The sequence below is a fragment of the Jatropha curcas genome, chromosome 2, assembly GCF_041381405.1.
Source record: "Jatropha curcas cultivar XTBG-Jc1 chromosome 2, XTBG_Jcur_1.0, whole genome shotgun sequence".
Taxonomy (NCBI): domain Eukaryota; kingdom Viridiplantae; phylum Streptophyta; class Magnoliopsida; order Malpighiales; family Euphorbiaceae; genus Jatropha; species Jatropha curcas.
The window spans coordinates 20,872,277-20,888,868 of NC_143152.1; the positions used below are offsets into that span (position 1 = coordinate 20,872,277).

The following is a 16,592-nucleotide window of genomic DNA, read 5'->3' on the forward strand; positions in this document are numbered from 1 at the left end:
ATATTTTATTGCAAAGATTATAATATGTATGTATACAAAATAAATAAATATTATAAAAAATTCGATTAAAAATTTAGTTCAATTAAATCCAGGTTAAAGCCAAAAAAAACTTTGGTTTAATTTATCAGTTAAAAATGTTGCTCAAATTGACAATAATGCATAAATTGACCGCATTGAATTGGTTGAATGCTAACTCTTAAATCCTAGGAGAGATTTCATAATATTAATTTCAATCAACTACGAATGTGCAATTTGAAAATTTTTTTTCTATAAACTACTAGCTGATTTTATTTATATATTTGAATTCCATTAATCTTATAAAAATTTCTATCATTTCTTTTTCAAATTAATATTTTTAAGTAATCATTTTATTTATAATTTTTTCAAAAATAAATAACTATTCAATATTATTATAAAAAAGTTAATTTATAATTTTATTTATTTATATAACATATTAACAAAATAAAAAAATATATAAATTCACTTTAAATCCTCTACAGCTTCAAAACAGAGTTACAGAATAAGCAAGCCATGACTACCAGATGAAGCAAAAACTGTTAGATCAGACCTCCCTATTCTAATTGTGAAACTTTATGAAACATCATCAACAGAGCAGCAACAGAAGAATGTGAATTGGCAAACTAGGCCAAAAGAATTCTGTTGAAGATTATTCCTATTGGTTCTTGAATAAGCTTGATGGAACCTGTAAGGTAGAAAAATCATCAACAGAGCAGCAGCAGAAGAAATTGAAAGAGCATCAGCTTAACAGGAGGCTATATCATCTTCAAATAGTTTTCACTGCATATATCACCGATCAACACTTTTGGGATATAGAGCATGTCAAATTAGACAGAAAAAGACCCATGTCTATGCAGTGTAGTTTACAACAACAATTGAACCTTAATTCCAAATTAATTGAGATCAGTTATGTCTATTCAGTTCTGTCATAACTAAAGTACACATTAATGTCAATATGTGGTGTAGTCTAAATCTATTCAAATTTTAGAAAACGACAAATTTCAAAGAGAGAGAGATTGATTTAGTTCATTGCAAAGCAGCTAAGCCAAACATATGTTTCAATTGAAAACATGACGAAAATAGAGCAGGATCAACTGTCTCAGTTGTGAAGTCATCACCAATCTGTGAACATCAACATTCATGAATTAATGATATCATAGTTCGATAGCCACATAACTAGGGGAAGCTGGACTTGAACCTCGTATTAGTATTCAATCAATTGTATCATTTAATATAGGAAACAAGTGGATCAACTTAATTGGCTGCCAAGTTGTGCCATGCATGCCAACTCCACAACACTCAATTCCAAGCAAGATCCGAGAAGCTTTTCTTATGCATGGACCGTGTAGCTTGGTTTCATGTGGTCTAATTTGCCACTTTAAGCTTGGGGCTGTGTAGTGAAAGGGCCAAATTTCAAAGAGTTCTGTGATTATCAGCTAAATATGTAAAGATTGTGAATGCATCATCCTTCCACGATAAGTTAAGGACGGACAAGTAAAGATGGTCACAAATACAAAAGATTAAGCACATCCAGTTTATAGGAGTAAGGAAGACAAAAAGGCAAAACAAAGGATGGGCATGAACTAAAGTGATTAAGAAAGATTTAGCATTACTAGACTGGGTGTAGTACTTGGAGACAGGGTCCAAATTAGCAGAGCGGAGCTAAGATTTCACTTTCCTTTTTAGAACTTTTCAGAAGCTGTTGCATTAACAGGAATGTGGTGGTTGTAGCTATAATAACTGGTGCATCTCTTGGATGGGTAATTACAATCGTTTTATAATTAATTGGTTTCTTTAAAGGATAAAATTAAAGCAACATTATAGTTCTTATGAGTTATTCATGCTTATCAAAAATCAGGTAAAACTAAAATGAAAAAGCAAATTCATAGTATGCAAATTATCTTTGACAACCCTGATATACAGTGTATGTGACACCTTTTATTTTGCATATGGAGCCAATCAACTATGCTAAGCGTCATCCAGTTAGGAGATATCAAAGTGCAACACAAACTATCACTCATTATTATGGTTGAAGAAGATTATAAATAGGAACAATCAGACATACCTTTACATGATGAGGCATTATCTTGATATCAAAGGGTACATGGAGCCATGCTTCAGGTGGATAGTGCAAAAAGTTCTCAGGTTTACTGGTATAGACATCAGCATATTGATGGATGTGATAGGCAAAAGCAGATTCTTGACCTGTGTCAGTAAGGAAAGTGGCTCCAAAGGACTTATTAAACATTTTCTTCATTACCTCCCGCGCCTTCTGCCTCTCCTCATTTAGCTCCCCTAAAAGCAATTGATATGAGTCACTTCTCTTACAATTAGCTACAGTTGAATGCAATTTCCCAAGAAGTTCTTGAATGATATGGAATTTTGCCTGCACCAGAAGAACAGAGGATCAAATAAAGTATTATTATCTGTCAAAACAAAGAACTTCTAGCCCAGAATTTTAGTAAGATAATTGAATAGCAAACCTTATATGCCAAATAAACAATTCAAGGGCTTTTCAAATCTTTTCGATAACCATCCACCAGAGTACAGACACAACATGGAGACGGTTATTTTTTGAACTTGAACAAACAAAAATTTACAAAGAATGTTTGGTATTTTGATACTTTCATGGACACAACCATGAATACTAGGTTCAGTTATTGTCAATTTTGTCTCCATATTACGTATCTCTAATTTAAGGGTTTGTCTGCTCTCTTTATTCCTTTTTGCCACCCTCTGAATAATTTTCATTCCTCCTCTCTTATTCTCGTCCTACCCCTCAAGGTTTAACTGGCTTCAAGTATAGGAATAACAGGAGTAAAGGAACTCTACTTTGCACTCTATCCAACAAAGCTTTAATTCAAAGTATTTTAAGTTGGACTCAGGAGAATGAAAACAACACATTTCCAACGCCCAATTTCAACAACACTGAATAAAAGAACATACCTGTTCAAAACGATAAGTCTCATCATTCTGTATATGTATTTCACTCTGCATTAAGAAACAGTCCAGAGTAAGACCACTTAATAAGCTTAATTTTAAATTATTTTACAAAGATGTAACTATATGGCTGCAGAAGAGGAAGCGAAAACTGAAGGATGCGCCGCCAGGGAAAAAATAAAAAGAAAAAGAAAATCCATATTTGACCAACAATGCTAATGATGATGCCATTTAGAATACATGTTAATAGAGAAGAGTAGTTTGAAGTATTCTCAAAATTCTAATAATATAGCTTTTTTTTCTGCAAGGGAAAAGGTCAAATATCATTTAGAATTATTCGAGACTTGAAGTCAATTTTTCCCAAACTGTGGGATAATGATGCCAATAATAACAGAGAAGTTACTCATATTTGATGGTCAATTTTAGTTATTTAGCTTAACATTCTTTTATTTTCTAAGAGTTTTATTTGAAGTTTTTCTATTTATGGACAAAATTTCTTCCCATTCATTGAGTTTTTATTTTCCCCTATTTTAATAATGGATTTGGGGCTTATATTTGCCATTCTTGTTGATTCTTCTTATTGATGAATTCAAACACCAGACCAGCACCTCAATCTTTGCAATTAATTCAGTGTAGATTTTTGTTCCACAACCAAATCGCCACAAGAATCCTGAACTTGACATGTAATTCATATGATGAATTTTCACCCTCAGTCTGATTTTTCTTTCAATAACCATAGTTATTAAAGGTGCACCTCAGGCAGGCATGCCTTACTTAAGGCTCAAGGGCTTGCGCCTCAATAGTCCTCAGGCGGGCTACTCCACTCAGGCTATCACCTCTGGGTAGAGGTATGCGCCTTTTTTGCGCCTAAGGCTCAAGAAAGTGCATGTTTCTATTTTTTGTTTTCCTGAACAAGTCACCTACAATTTTCTTTTAGTATGAAGTTGTCTAGCCAACATGTGGTTACACAAAATAAATAAATAAATAAAAGAAATAAAATGCAACACAAAAATCAGTGATGTGCTTTGTGATCCAGCCTCCACTCTGCCATCTAGCACTCACCTCCTGCAATACAATTTTTAGCCAATAGCCATTCAGATATGCCTCTCTAAATTTCTTTTCCTATATTTGCTTTCTTTTTTTTTTTTTTCATTTTCTTGATTCTATTTTTTATCTTGAATTCAATATATTAAAATATAACTCGTTTTCTAACTTTTTCCCTTTTTTGGATATCTTAAAAACATAATTTTCATATTTATGTGTTTAATTTTTTTTTTTTTCTATTTTTGCGCCTCACTTCACTGAGGCCGTGCCTTGCGCCTTTAATTACTATGTCAATAACTGGAAAATTTCATATACTGTACATCTACAACAAATACTGAAGTTAGAAGGCATGATGTCAATGTAAATACAGAAACACTTATAGGAGTGTTTTTTTGCAGTTGGAAAGATGAAACATAGTTCAACCCAAGTAGTGGAAACTGGATAAGGGAATAAAGAAGGGTGAGCAGCACCTTCACCATTGGATATGTGTGCAAGTGAAGATTTTCCTTAGTTCGCTCATATCACAAGGTTGTGAGTATGCCCTAGTGCTGTGCAATGCATTCTCATCTTCCTGGATAAACAAGTCATATATTAAATTTCCTACCAAATTCCCTACCTTATATTAAATAAGGTTGTATGGATGCCCCAGCTGTGCATTGCATTCTTAGCATATACCAAATGCAGATGGTTATTAGAGGAGTGAGTGAATTCCAAAATAAATAGCTAAAACTACTTAGAGATATTCTTTAGATCAAATAGGTTATTTCCCGCCAAGAACAAGTCAGTCAAGTGCAAATATGTATTTATACTAGAGCTTGTTTGCATTATGGTTTATACATGAGACGCATTCTTAGCACCGAGAGCGAGAGAGAGCAATACTAAAAAATCTATTCACAACCATGACACCCTAGATAATAAAGCATATTGTAGGATTGGTCCTGGAGTATGAAATCTAATATTTTGCAACCAAAATCTATAGCCTGGGGCAAGAAACAAAACATAAAGTCATCTTGTCAGAACGGGCAACCATTGAAACATGCCTAAAATGCCACCAAGCATGATAAATTGCTCCAACTCCTTTTTTCTTCCCTGGAAGCAACTTAACATTTATATGAAAGGCATAGGAGAATCAATTGAGCAAAAATACCAAGTTATTGCCTCAAGTAGACATAAAATGAATCAGGTAGGACGTACTTCTAGTTCATGGATTATGGCAGCAGTGTGCCAACCAGCCTTTGAAGGCCCCCTCAAGTCACTAAATAGGTGATCACCAAAGTATATCACCTGCAAAGAGAAAGAAGCGACCATGACTTCATCAAAACAAAATAAATAAGTTAACAAGAACATTCTCTACAAAAAAAATTTGCTCGTCAGTAAAGACGTGATTAAAATTTGACTTGCTTCCGCCAGCATATAAAAGCTAGCTATACAACACAGAAAAACATATAAAACTAACAAATTGAAAAATAGAAGTGAACAGTTCATAAATATTGCTTAACTTCATATTAAACTCAACAGATATATAAGTGCACTTTTTTCCCCAGTACATCTGAATGTAATACATGAGTACTTTCCAGACGAAAAGACAAGGAAAAAAATTGTGATAGTGATTTCAAAATAGAGAAATGAAGTAAAGATGTTATAGTCCTTTGGTATCAAGCTTTGCCTTTTCCTTTTCATTTATTTATTTACTTTGGACTCTTTGGGTGGAAAGATATGCAAACATCTTCAAAAAAAAAAAAAAAAATGTAATACATAAGTACTTTCAAGATGAAAAGACAAGGAACAAATATTGTGATAGTGATTTCAAAATAGAGAAATGAAGTAAAGATGAGATGTTATAGTTCTTTGGTATCATGCTTTGCCTTTTTCTTTTCATTTATTTATTTACTTTGGAGTCTTTGGGTAGAAAGAAATGCACACATCTTCAAAAATAAGTGTTTTTTCATCAATTTTTTTCTTTGGGTAGAAAGATATCCACACATCTTAAAAATGAGTGTTTTTTCCTCGATCTTTTGTGAGACAGGGTAGAGCTTTGACTTCTTGTGGGCGTATGCTTCTGAAGCTCTGAAAAAGGTTTCGTTGAGTGTTACACAATGCATTTTTAGAATTTTTTTTTTTTTTTTGGTTCTTATTTATAGTTGTTTAATGTTGGGTTGTCCCCTGATCAGTTCACTCAAGGATTGATGAGCTGCCAGCAGTTAGGTGGTGTTGGGTAAAACTAAAAGTTAAGTATTAAAATTTAAGACATGAATTTCAGGAATTTATTAACCTACTGTATTCAGTGTAAATGTCAAGTTAAAATTTTTGACTTTTAAGTGATGCGTAGATATGCATTATCAAACAACTTAAAGCTAATAATTTTGAATATGTAATTTTAAGTGTTGAACAATATTAACAAACGCCACCTTAATCTATTTAATATGTTCCAAGAATTTAGCTTCAGCTGCTGCTTGAGGCTATAAGAATGCTAGTTGTTTAGAGGCATATGAGAAGTACTAACAAAGTCATTTTTCAAAGCATCCTCAATGTTTGCCTCTTTATTTCTCTTTCTACTTTATATTTCCTATCTGGTTTCTTGCCCTTCCTTTTCTTTGTCAGTTCCAAACACTCAAAGTTAGATCTGAATCTCATGTCCAAACATGTGGCATCAGAGCAGTAGAGCTGTTCAAAATCAACCTGCACAACCTGATATCTTTTAATTTATTAGCTATTTCATTAATCTAAAACAGCTATATATCAGCTATTCTATCCTATTCTATTGAAGATAGGATTTCTCAAAATCAAAACCAGGTTGCGCAGTTTGGATTTTGATTAGCCCTAGCTATCACCGCAGGGAATCAAAAAAAGTGCCATCTAGGTGACAAATGGATGGATTGTGTAAAGGAATAATACAAAGCTCAAAGTTGAGTCAGTCTCAGCATGATGAAGCAACAGAAAACAACACAGTAGAGTCCAGTTTCCCCATTTCAAGCCCCACATATTATGACATTTCATTGGTGAAATTCTAGAAGAAATACAAAGCAGGAAACAAAATGGTTCTGAGAAGAGTGGATTCAGTCTTACTCATTTCATCCTTTGATCAAAGGTGTTTTGCAGAAGAGTGAAAAGTTAGGACTGTCCCTAGAATAGTCACTAGAGGATGATGGCCCGACAGCAGTTACTTGTTTGTGTCTTGTGTTCCTAGAATTCAGTTGCAGCTGCTATATATGTGGCTGTAAAAGTTTTTGTTGCATCGTTCAAGAAATTCCATCTCTATCTCATTATTTCTCTTTCTAGTTCCTATTTCTTTCCTATTTTCTTGTCGTTTCCTTCCCTTTCTGAGTCCCCAAACATTCAAAGTTAGGCATCAATCTTCAGTCCTGACAGCTAACAAAACCTTTGTGTTATCAGCCAAATGAACATTTTTTCATTTCCCAAAAGTTGTGCTAAACTTTCTATTTTATATTTTTATTGGTTGAAAAATATAAAATGCACTAGAGTTTTTCTTTTAAACTCATTTAAGTTCCTGTAGGGTTGTTCTTCATAGAAACAAGATCATTAAAGAAAAACCATTGTCCATTACATGAGTATCGCTCAAAAAAACAGGTAGATACTAGATATGTTTTGCAAAAAAATTTGAACATATAGAACATCTCAATGTTCCAACATCTCAAATGCCTCCAACATTTTCAGAAAAAGAGGGGCGGACGGCAGGTAGCGAAGTAGAGAAGCATAATAAGAATTGGAGAAAATTACATTTCAGTTTGAGAACTTGAAATTCCTGAATCTACCTCAGGAACCAAATATCAGACACTTCAAGTTTTAAAAAAAATTAAAAAGGGTAGAGAAGCGTAATAAGAGTTGAAAAACCTATATTAACACTTAGTATAGGCCTTTTAAAAGCAAAAATGCAGAAAATAAACAAAAATAAGATAGAAACTACAGTTGAAGAAATGTTCATTCCCCTAAATCAAGAAGCTAATAGCAAATATATGATTCAAACTTATAGAGGAAATGTATGAAGTATGTGAGAGGTTTTACTTCTGTCGAGGAAGATTTTGAAAAAAGAACTTATTGGCATCAATGTAGATTTATCTAAGCGGGATGGAGACAAAAGATTCATAGAGCCACTCTAACTAGTTTGGGATGAAGCTTAATTCTTGTTTGTTGTTGAACTTAATTTTTTTTATAAAAGAGCAGTAGAACTTATTGGTCTTCTAAAAGAATGTCTGTGTGTGTGCTCATGCATGCACATGTTTGTTATTTGCAGTTATCCTGAAACAATTGAGAAACTATAAACAAAAGAAAATATAATTTACCTCCGGGCCATTCCACTTAGTAATTTGGAGAAAGGATTTGAGGCATCCATGGTAATAAACTTTTTCTGGGAGAAACTTATCCACCTTTGTAAAGGTTAGGGTGTCCTTTTCTGTGTCGTAACAGCTATAGAAAGTTCCAAAAGGTGGATCAATAAACTACAAGTTAGTATAACATATAACTAGAGCAAAGCAAGAGAAATAGAGTTCCAGAAGGAAGTGAAATGAGAAATTTAAAGATGCAGAATGAAGGAACTATCAGTTAGCTCAGTGCGTCTTTATAACCATTAGCAGTTTCCACTTTTTTTTTCTCATGTTTCAATTTGGAGAATGTATTAATAGATAATATTTAGAGTGATATAAAGGAAAATAACTTAGCAACATAAAAGCATAGTTAACAAATTTATTTTTATATTTCAATTGTGTATATATACTAATTCTCAGAATATTAACTGCAGCTGAGATAGGGAGGCAACAGTAATCCTCTTGAGCAGCAGTAACAACTCACAATTATCTGTCAGTACAAAAATATAGATACAATCTTTTTGTTTGCCCAACTTATTACATTTTTCATAGGTTGACTAAAAAAAACACCAATATTACCCTGATATCCACCACTATTACTTCATTATTCATGAGAGTTGCACTTCCTCCAATAAGGCCAGCAGAATATTTAATAGAGAAACTAAGAAACATGGAATGACAAACACACAAGACCATTTATAGTTTTAATCTGAACAGCAACATTATGAGAAACACGTAGACAACTCCATGGGTCGAAGTCACTAACCGGAACGGATGCTCAGACGTGTAAAAGTTAGGTTTATCGGCTTTAGCAATCACAACATCAAAAAGTTCCCTCCATGAGTTTCTGTGACCCATGCAGTCCTAATGAACATTCAAGGTAAGCCAAGGAAACTTACTATCAGTTACAGCATATGATATCAAGGACAGAGACGAAAATATTAATTTTGTAACTATGACTACAGGCAATAAATCAATAAATTAGCTGATAAACAAATAGAAATGCAAAAGTTGGACCAGTTAGTTAAGTGAGATTTCCAGACCATGTCAAACTTCTTGTATTTTCTAATACAAGCCCAAGATGAATGTGAAAACTGGTTCACAAGCATCTCCTTGCCTGTGTCTTTTTTATAAAATAAATCTCAGTTATTTTTTGATCTGCAATGCTGCATACAATTGAAAGAATGTACTTGCGCAACGAAATAATCATGCAGGCACGGCTGGATGCACAAGCACAAAAATAGGGAGGGAGAGAGACTTCATTTTTTTTCTGCAGAACCCATATAAATTGGTTAGGCAATTTACATGATCCAGCAGGCGACTAATTCAATCATTTATTCAAGTAATGCATGTTTCCAAGGTTGTCTTCGAACTCTCAGACAACAAGAACAACTTCCTGAAATAAATTGGAATTAGAACACACTCATAACCAACATCTCATAATCCCTGTGCATCTTTCCACATAAAAAAATTACCGCACAGAATGTCTAAGAAAAAAAGCTCCAAAAATATGACTTGAAAAGCAAGGAGATGCTATCAGCTCATAAGGAGTACGGTAGGTTTATTTTTTACTTTTGTCTGAAGATAACAATGGCCTGATTCCTCTTAAGCTGATTACCTCCAACAAAAACTGCATGCCTCCATCCACAAAATAATAAGGAGAGTTTGTCAACAGAAAAAGCTTCTTTCCTTTCTCTCTCAGCATCCTTAGAAAGCAAAATAGTTGTCCCTGAAACATCCACCCACTTAAGGACAGGTCAGAAGTATGACAAGAAAACCAACTCAACAAAGGCTATAAGCCATTTATAAAGCCCCAATATGTAGAAAATTGGAACATACATTTTTCACAAGATATTTATAAGGATCAGAAAGAATTCCTCTGTGAACCAACCCACTACGATGAACATGCTGAATTGCACGATTTACATCTTGATAGATGTATGATGCATCAAATTCCAGCTTGGCATCTACAAAATGTTGCACTACATCTGCAATAAGGCATGCCTGCAAAATGAGAACGAAAACAAAATATTGATGGATTTGTAGAGAGAGAAAAACACAAACAAACTTAAACAACAAAAAAAGTTTCTAGAAATCGCCCATTCATAAACAAGGTTAGAATGCTGCAAGTGCTCCCCACCCATCCAACCCTGCCCTCCCTCTCTCACACACAGAATGGAAGTGTAGTTAACAATTGCAAAACACCATCGACATGAGCATGTAAACACCCATAGATTCATATATATCTTTGACAAATATACGGATATCATGTGTCCCAGCATGCTCCTAACCTTACATGTGCCCCTAGTTTCTTGATATCATGTTCAAGCCACAGTTACAATTACCACAAAACTCCACGAGTTTATTCCTCAAAATTCATAGAGAAAAACAAGGCAAAACTAACCTCACTAAAGCAAAAGAAATCCATCAAGCCAACAAGCCCACGTGCTTGATCACGACCGATATGCCGTGTACCATATATCTGTTCTATTTCCTTATGCGTGAGCTGTAAAAAGAAAGATATGATAAGTACCAGTATTTACATTAGGAACCAAATACATCACTAATCATTTGGACAACAAAATTATAAAATTCAATGCAATGGAAGTTCTTCGAACTTCCAGGAAAAATTTATGTTTTTAGTGTCTAAGGCTCTTACAACTCAAGAAATTAAGGTAAAAAAATTCAAATCTGATAATATGCACAGTATCAGAGCAAACCAATATAAGCGACATAATAACATGATATTGGACTGACTCCTGTCAAGAAAACTTCATACTTGCCACTATGCTAGTAGCTTAGGTTAGAGGTCCAATCCTTGGTACCCTCTTCCTCTATAAAATTTTTAGTGGACCAAAAAGAAAGCCTCAAATTTTTAGGGTTTGAATTTCCTCACCCAACTCAACAGATCATGGCTGCTGAAATCTGAAATGATAAAGCACTGCATACGTTGTTGATTATAGCTCACTCAAAATTAACCCACAAACTTCGAGTGGGTTCCAAATCCAATCAAATTTAGACTCCTAATAAAGACCTGTCCTTTAAAGACTACTACACCAACTAGGGCTATCAGTATGACTTAAAACAAACTAAATTTAAGACTTATAAAGCTATAAATCAGCTCATCCTTGCAAAACTAACAAAATTACCAAAATAAACTTGATGTTGAGCCAACAACAAATAATTATTATGATTCCATATGAAAAACTGTAAACCATTTATCCAACCAAGCCCAATATCTATCAAGCTAAGTTGCAATTGAAACCCTGTATACTGAATAGAGGATATAAGAGTGTTATACAGCTATGAATGAAAGTTTCAAATCCAGAGTTATTTACCAATCCTAATTTCAAATGGGGAAAAGAAAAACAAAAATTCCTTTTCCATGTAGTGGAATTATCAAGAGAATTTCATGATAGGAATTCAAGGTTCTACAGTGATGAGAATTCTTAAGGATACAGAAAAAGATAACCTGCTCTGCTCAATATAGACAGGTATAGAAATGAAAATCATTTATGTCGTCTCATGTAGAGTCCAGGACTGAACAAGGCAGCACATGTTTGTAGTCCTTGGCAGAATATTAAAAGTGGAGTTCGAGGGCCTTTTATACTGGTTCGAAAATTGAGTTTGAGCAGGTCATTTTTGGCAACTATAATTTTCTTTGATGGCCATGTCAATATAATGAACAAAAGCATTATGGATAACAATGGTAACAAATTACAAACATTAGCAAGCTTACGTTAGAATAAGCAGAAGGATACCTTGCGATGCCCATAGTAGCATCCATCAGGTTCAATCGACCCAAAGAAATCCAACTTCAAGAGACACCCATTTTTCTTGTCATAGTAGAGACCTCTTATAGGAAACGTTGGATCATATTTGAAATCCATACATCTCTCAGGATATCTAAACTGCAATTAAGCCAATGGAAAGAAAAATTAATCATAAAACAGTCGGTCAAACAATATTTTAACAGAAATTAAAGGAAAAAAAATTAAAAAGCCTAAACTAACCTCATTAACCATATGCTCCTTGGCAAGATCATATATCAAATTCTGTAAATTAGCAGAGTAATGTGCCAATGTATAGTCGTAATCAAACCCATAAACTTGGATGCTATCCAATCTCAGATTCTTATTAACATATATGCCTAAGTCATCAAATAAGAACTATCAACAACTATCAAATATAAATAAGTATAAAAAAAATCAGTTAAGATATTAAAGAACCTTCGGGATCCATTTTAGGCATTCCCTTAAGGGCCTCGGGAATCTTGAGGAAACACTGTTTCGCTGCATCGAACTCGCGGCGAATTTTCGCTACTTCCTCATCATCAAGAACTGAGTTGCCACCTGCTTCACAACTCCTGTCTTCATTCTCCAATTTCAATAGCGTTGCTTCGGTCGAATGGACGGCATTGTAACTGCGAGGGCTTCCTGCAAACCCTAAGTTGAAGTAGACACCGGAAGGAGAAACGTTTGTTTTCTGCGAGCAAAAGGAGCAAAAAATATCAGAATATGGTATATATACGTAGGAGAGGAAGAGAAAGCATACTCACTTGGAAGAAGGAGCGAAGTGGAACAAGCTTCCGAAAGGACGCCATGCGCATTAAAGCTTGTTGAACCGTAGCTGTGGAAGAGTGATATTCTAACACTCTGTTTGTATGGGGCGAGGGAACGATAATTAATGGAAGGGTAAGCAAGGGTAGCGACAGTTCTGGACCGCCGGTTCTGATTCCAAAACCAATCGTTCTGGTTCGAAATAATGTGAAATCAAAATTGAACCAAAAACTCACAGTTTTAACTTTAGTTTGCAGCCGGCCAATTACGGTTGTTATTACGGTATCAAAATTGACGGTTCTGGAGGATTCTTCGATTGATTTTTTGAACAGTTCGCATAATTTTAAAACTAAAAAATCTAATTTGTATAAAATACCCTTAATATAACTGAACATTATATAGCCATATTGTTATGAGGGTTAACTTGGAGATTTTGATAAAAAATTTTAAAAAAAAACTAAAAAAATTATGTTGGAATTGGTTGGAACTGCCGGTTCTGACCAGTTGCAAACCTTCGATTCACGATTCTAAAAAATTAAAAATCAGAAGCGAATTGCATATTTTCAATTACAGTTCCGGTTCTAGTTAGTTCCGATTTTGTGCAGTTTCGGTTCTGATTCCAATCAGTTCCAAACTGACGGTTCTTGTTCCAAAAATAAAAATTTGGCCACTCTGTTATTTTTTCATTTGTTTAGTAATTTCTATAATGATTTATAATTGCTCTAACAAAATAATATATAAAAAAAGAGAAATGAAATTAAGTCTCGACTAAATCCAAAAAATATGATATCAAACTCAATATTCACTTCACATAATGAGAAGGATAACAAGCAATAATTCACATAAAATAAAAAATAAAATTTATAGCAAATGTCAATAAAAATTCAAAATAGTCTACCAAAAACGTATATCAAGAAAATAACCAGCAACCTAACCCAAAAATAGATATAAAGCTTTAGATGATGTTCATAACATCCAGAAATAGTTACTTAAACATGCATGTTATGATTAGCATAATAAGGAAATACTAATCAAAAGATAACGGACAATCTAACTTTGTTAGGTATCAGTATCACCCATCATCTATATCAACAAGTCTTTGCGAAATGCACTAGGATATCCAAGCAAACCTCACAACATGTCAGGCTTTTGAATAAAAAATAGATAGTAAGAAGATAAGAGATGTGGCTCAACACCTAATTTTTCCAACAAAATCCATGTTTCATTCTCGGAAATTGGAAGCTTGGTTGCTTTTACAAATTCAACTGTAGAGTTCATGATTGCTTGTGCCACATTGTCGAGTCTCTCCTTTAACACAACAACTTCCTCATCAACTTTTGATCTTTTAGCACTTTTAGTCCTTAATGAATTTCTAGATTCACAATGAGCCTGGAATCTTTCCATTGTAACAGGTTCTTCGAATGCTATATTTGTGCTTCTTCAAATGGTCCATCAAAATTTTTTCAGGTGACTTCATTTTATGATACTAACAAATCAATATTAGCAATATTATTCACCTTAGAAGTATTTGTCTCTTCTTCCCTAGCCTTTCTTTGCCTCACCTTTGCTGCAGTTTCAGCATGTTTTCCAGTAGCCCTATCATTCCCATAAAGTAAACACATGTTCTCATAGTTTAGCAATGATTTGTTCATCCATGTAGCAACTTCAGGTTTAGCCTAACAAACAAAGTAATGTTTAAATTAAGGAACTCAAGATAAAAATAAGCAAGATTAAATAATAAGATATATTACATTATAAGAGTAATGCAAACCGTAATTAATTGGTCCCAAACTTCTTGCTCAACTGGATACTTTTCAGATATTGGATCCCAAGCAAAACTATCATACCATTCTTGAAAATATCATAAGCTGGAAACCAACATTTTTTTATACGCTTCATTTGTTTCGTGCATTTTTCCTTATCAATAGGCTAATCAAGATATTTGTTTCACTTCTTTGGCAATATTTGTGAATAAAAGTACATCTAACTTGTAAGGGTTATTAAGATTACCTTCAGGAAATTTGATTGACAATTGTCTTATTAAAGTATTTTTCATAATTCTAGAGTCAAAAGCCGTACCTTCCCACCCAGATAAGACATAAGTGAATTTTAAATCGAAAATACATGCAGCTAGCCAGTTTGTATTGGATGCTCTTTCCTACCCTGGTATCTTGGAGCTTCTGAAGGAGAAGCATTAACATGAATAAATACTCCATCAATAGCCCTTACACAATCCTGACATTATGTATATATCTTTTAATTTATGAAATATATCATGAAGACTCGCTGTTTAAATTTAATTCAGAAATTAATTTCACCTTAAAAAAGGGGTAGAACCTATCGTTATTCAATGCTTCAAATGGAATATGTGACCCCTCTAGTTGCTTGAGAAATTTGTCCTCCAACTCTAGTATAGCTCTTACGATGTTATGAAAATGACAACTAATAGTTTAACTAGATCGAGGAAAAAGAAAGCAAGCTCACAATTTGTGACATTATGAGTTATAAGGTAGAGTGATTGAAGAACTTGTTCTTCAATAGTTGCTCGTATTGTTGGTTGAAGATTCCCATATTTAACTAGAATTTCATATAATTTTATGAAAGCTATTTGACTCATTTTTATAATACTACGACAAAGTTCACTAGAAAGGATACTGTGAATAACTTAGATCTTACTTTTTCTCCTTCTAAATAGATATTATGACCTAGTCATCTTTTAACCTCTCTCCTTTTTAAGCCATACCAATACATAATTATACAAATAACTTGTGCAATTGCATATGATGCTTTCGTTTCAACTTCATAAAAGCATTATCTTCAAACTTATGAGTATCTATCTATTATATATCAAAAGCAATGTTAGGCAACTAAAATTAATAATCCACCATAACTTCTACTTATTTTATTATTTTATTTGATTTGATGACACTTTTATTTTTATTTTAGTTCAGTTTTTAAAATTCCATATTTATAAACTTTGGATATAGAAACTAAAACTTGCAGTAATAAAATTTTAAGAAAATAAAACCTGCACTAAATTTAATTTTATTATTTTATCAATTATTTAATTGAAAACTCAAAAAACTGTTTGATTATTAGTGGACAAAAACTAACTATAGATAAAACTTCAAAGAAACAGTAACAAATAAGGAATATAAAAGCACAATGATGAAGGCAAAAAAAAAGAAAATAATAAAACTGAATTAAACTTCTTGTTGATAACATGAAGATCATACAAGATTTAGATAATATAATAAGTTTTCTTTATCTTTAGCTCATTACCAGTATATTTATGATAACAAATAAACATGTGTATTGTTAATAAGATATAAAAGAGATAAAATGTGTAAGAAAATCACATACATATTGAGACACAAATGCTTGAATAGTACGACAGAGAGGCAAAACGTTTGAGGTTTGTAGAAAAGAGACGTTGGAGGGTTTTATTTATTTGATGAGTTTAGGTTTAACTATAAGGGATAAAATATGATTTTAATAAAAAACAAAGAATATAATAGGAAACTAAAAAATAAATTAATTTTAAATTCCTTCCTCTCCTCCCTTACACCTGATTTGGGGTAAAATAAAATTTGAAATTTGAGACGTAAAGATGGTAAGACTTACCCTTATTTACCCTCATCCTTTCTTAACTCTTCCTTTTCCAAATGGGGATATATATCTTAATTACCATTCCTTCCTTTTATATACC

The 16,592-nt window shown here is 33.2% G+C and overlaps 1 protein-coding gene across 2 annotated transcripts; it reads right to left on the reverse strand.

Moving 5' to 3' along the window:
• Nucleotides 1-454: 454 nt before the first annotated feature.
• Nucleotides 455-13,035, reverse strand: LOC105629445 (HAD-superfamily hydrolase, subfamily IG, 5'-nucleotidase). Of its 2 annotated transcripts, none has more exons than XM_012211038.4 (13): nucleotides 12,883-13,035; nucleotides 12,554-12,809; nucleotides 12,338-12,474; nucleotides 12,086-12,235; nucleotides 10,729-10,830; nucleotides 10,164-10,328; nucleotides 9,943-10,053; nucleotides 9,091-9,188; nucleotides 8,304-8,427; nucleotides 5,197-5,286; nucleotides 2,965-3,009; nucleotides 2,084-2,404; nucleotides 455-703 (listed from the first exon to the last, which is right to left on the reverse strand). In XM_012211038.4, the coding sequence occupies exons 1-13, from the start codon at nucleotides 12,931-12,933 to the stop codon at nucleotides 674-676; spliced, it is 1,680 nt and encodes a 559-aa protein (XP_012066428.1). In that variant the 5' UTR covers nucleotides 12,934-13,035; the 3' UTR covers nucleotides 455-673. The 2 variants fall into 2 exon arrangements, with proteins under 2 accessions (XP_012066428.1, XP_012066429.1); XM_012211039.4 differs by lacking the exon at nucleotides 455-703 and adding an exon at nucleotides 4,473-4,573 and having other exon boundaries at nucleotides 2,311-2,404.
• Nucleotides 13,036-16,592: the final 3,557 nt, after the last annotated feature.

What these genes read in the sequence shown, in the direction of transcription:
- LOC105629445 (XM_012211038.4), bottom strand. Translation starts at nt 12,933, where the DNA reads ATGCGCATGGCGTCCTTTCGGAAGCTTGTTCCACTTCGCTCCTTCTTC. An exon ending in ACGTCTGAGCATCCGTTCCG is followed by an intron (nt 8,428 to 9,090) that starts GTTAGTGACTTC and finishes AACTTTCTATAG; the next exon opens with CTGTTACGACACAGAAAAGG. An exon ending in CCATAATCCATGAACTAGAA is followed by an intron (nt 3,010 to 5,196) that starts GTACGTCCTACC and finishes TTCTTAATGCAG; the next exon opens with AGTGAAATACATATACAGAA.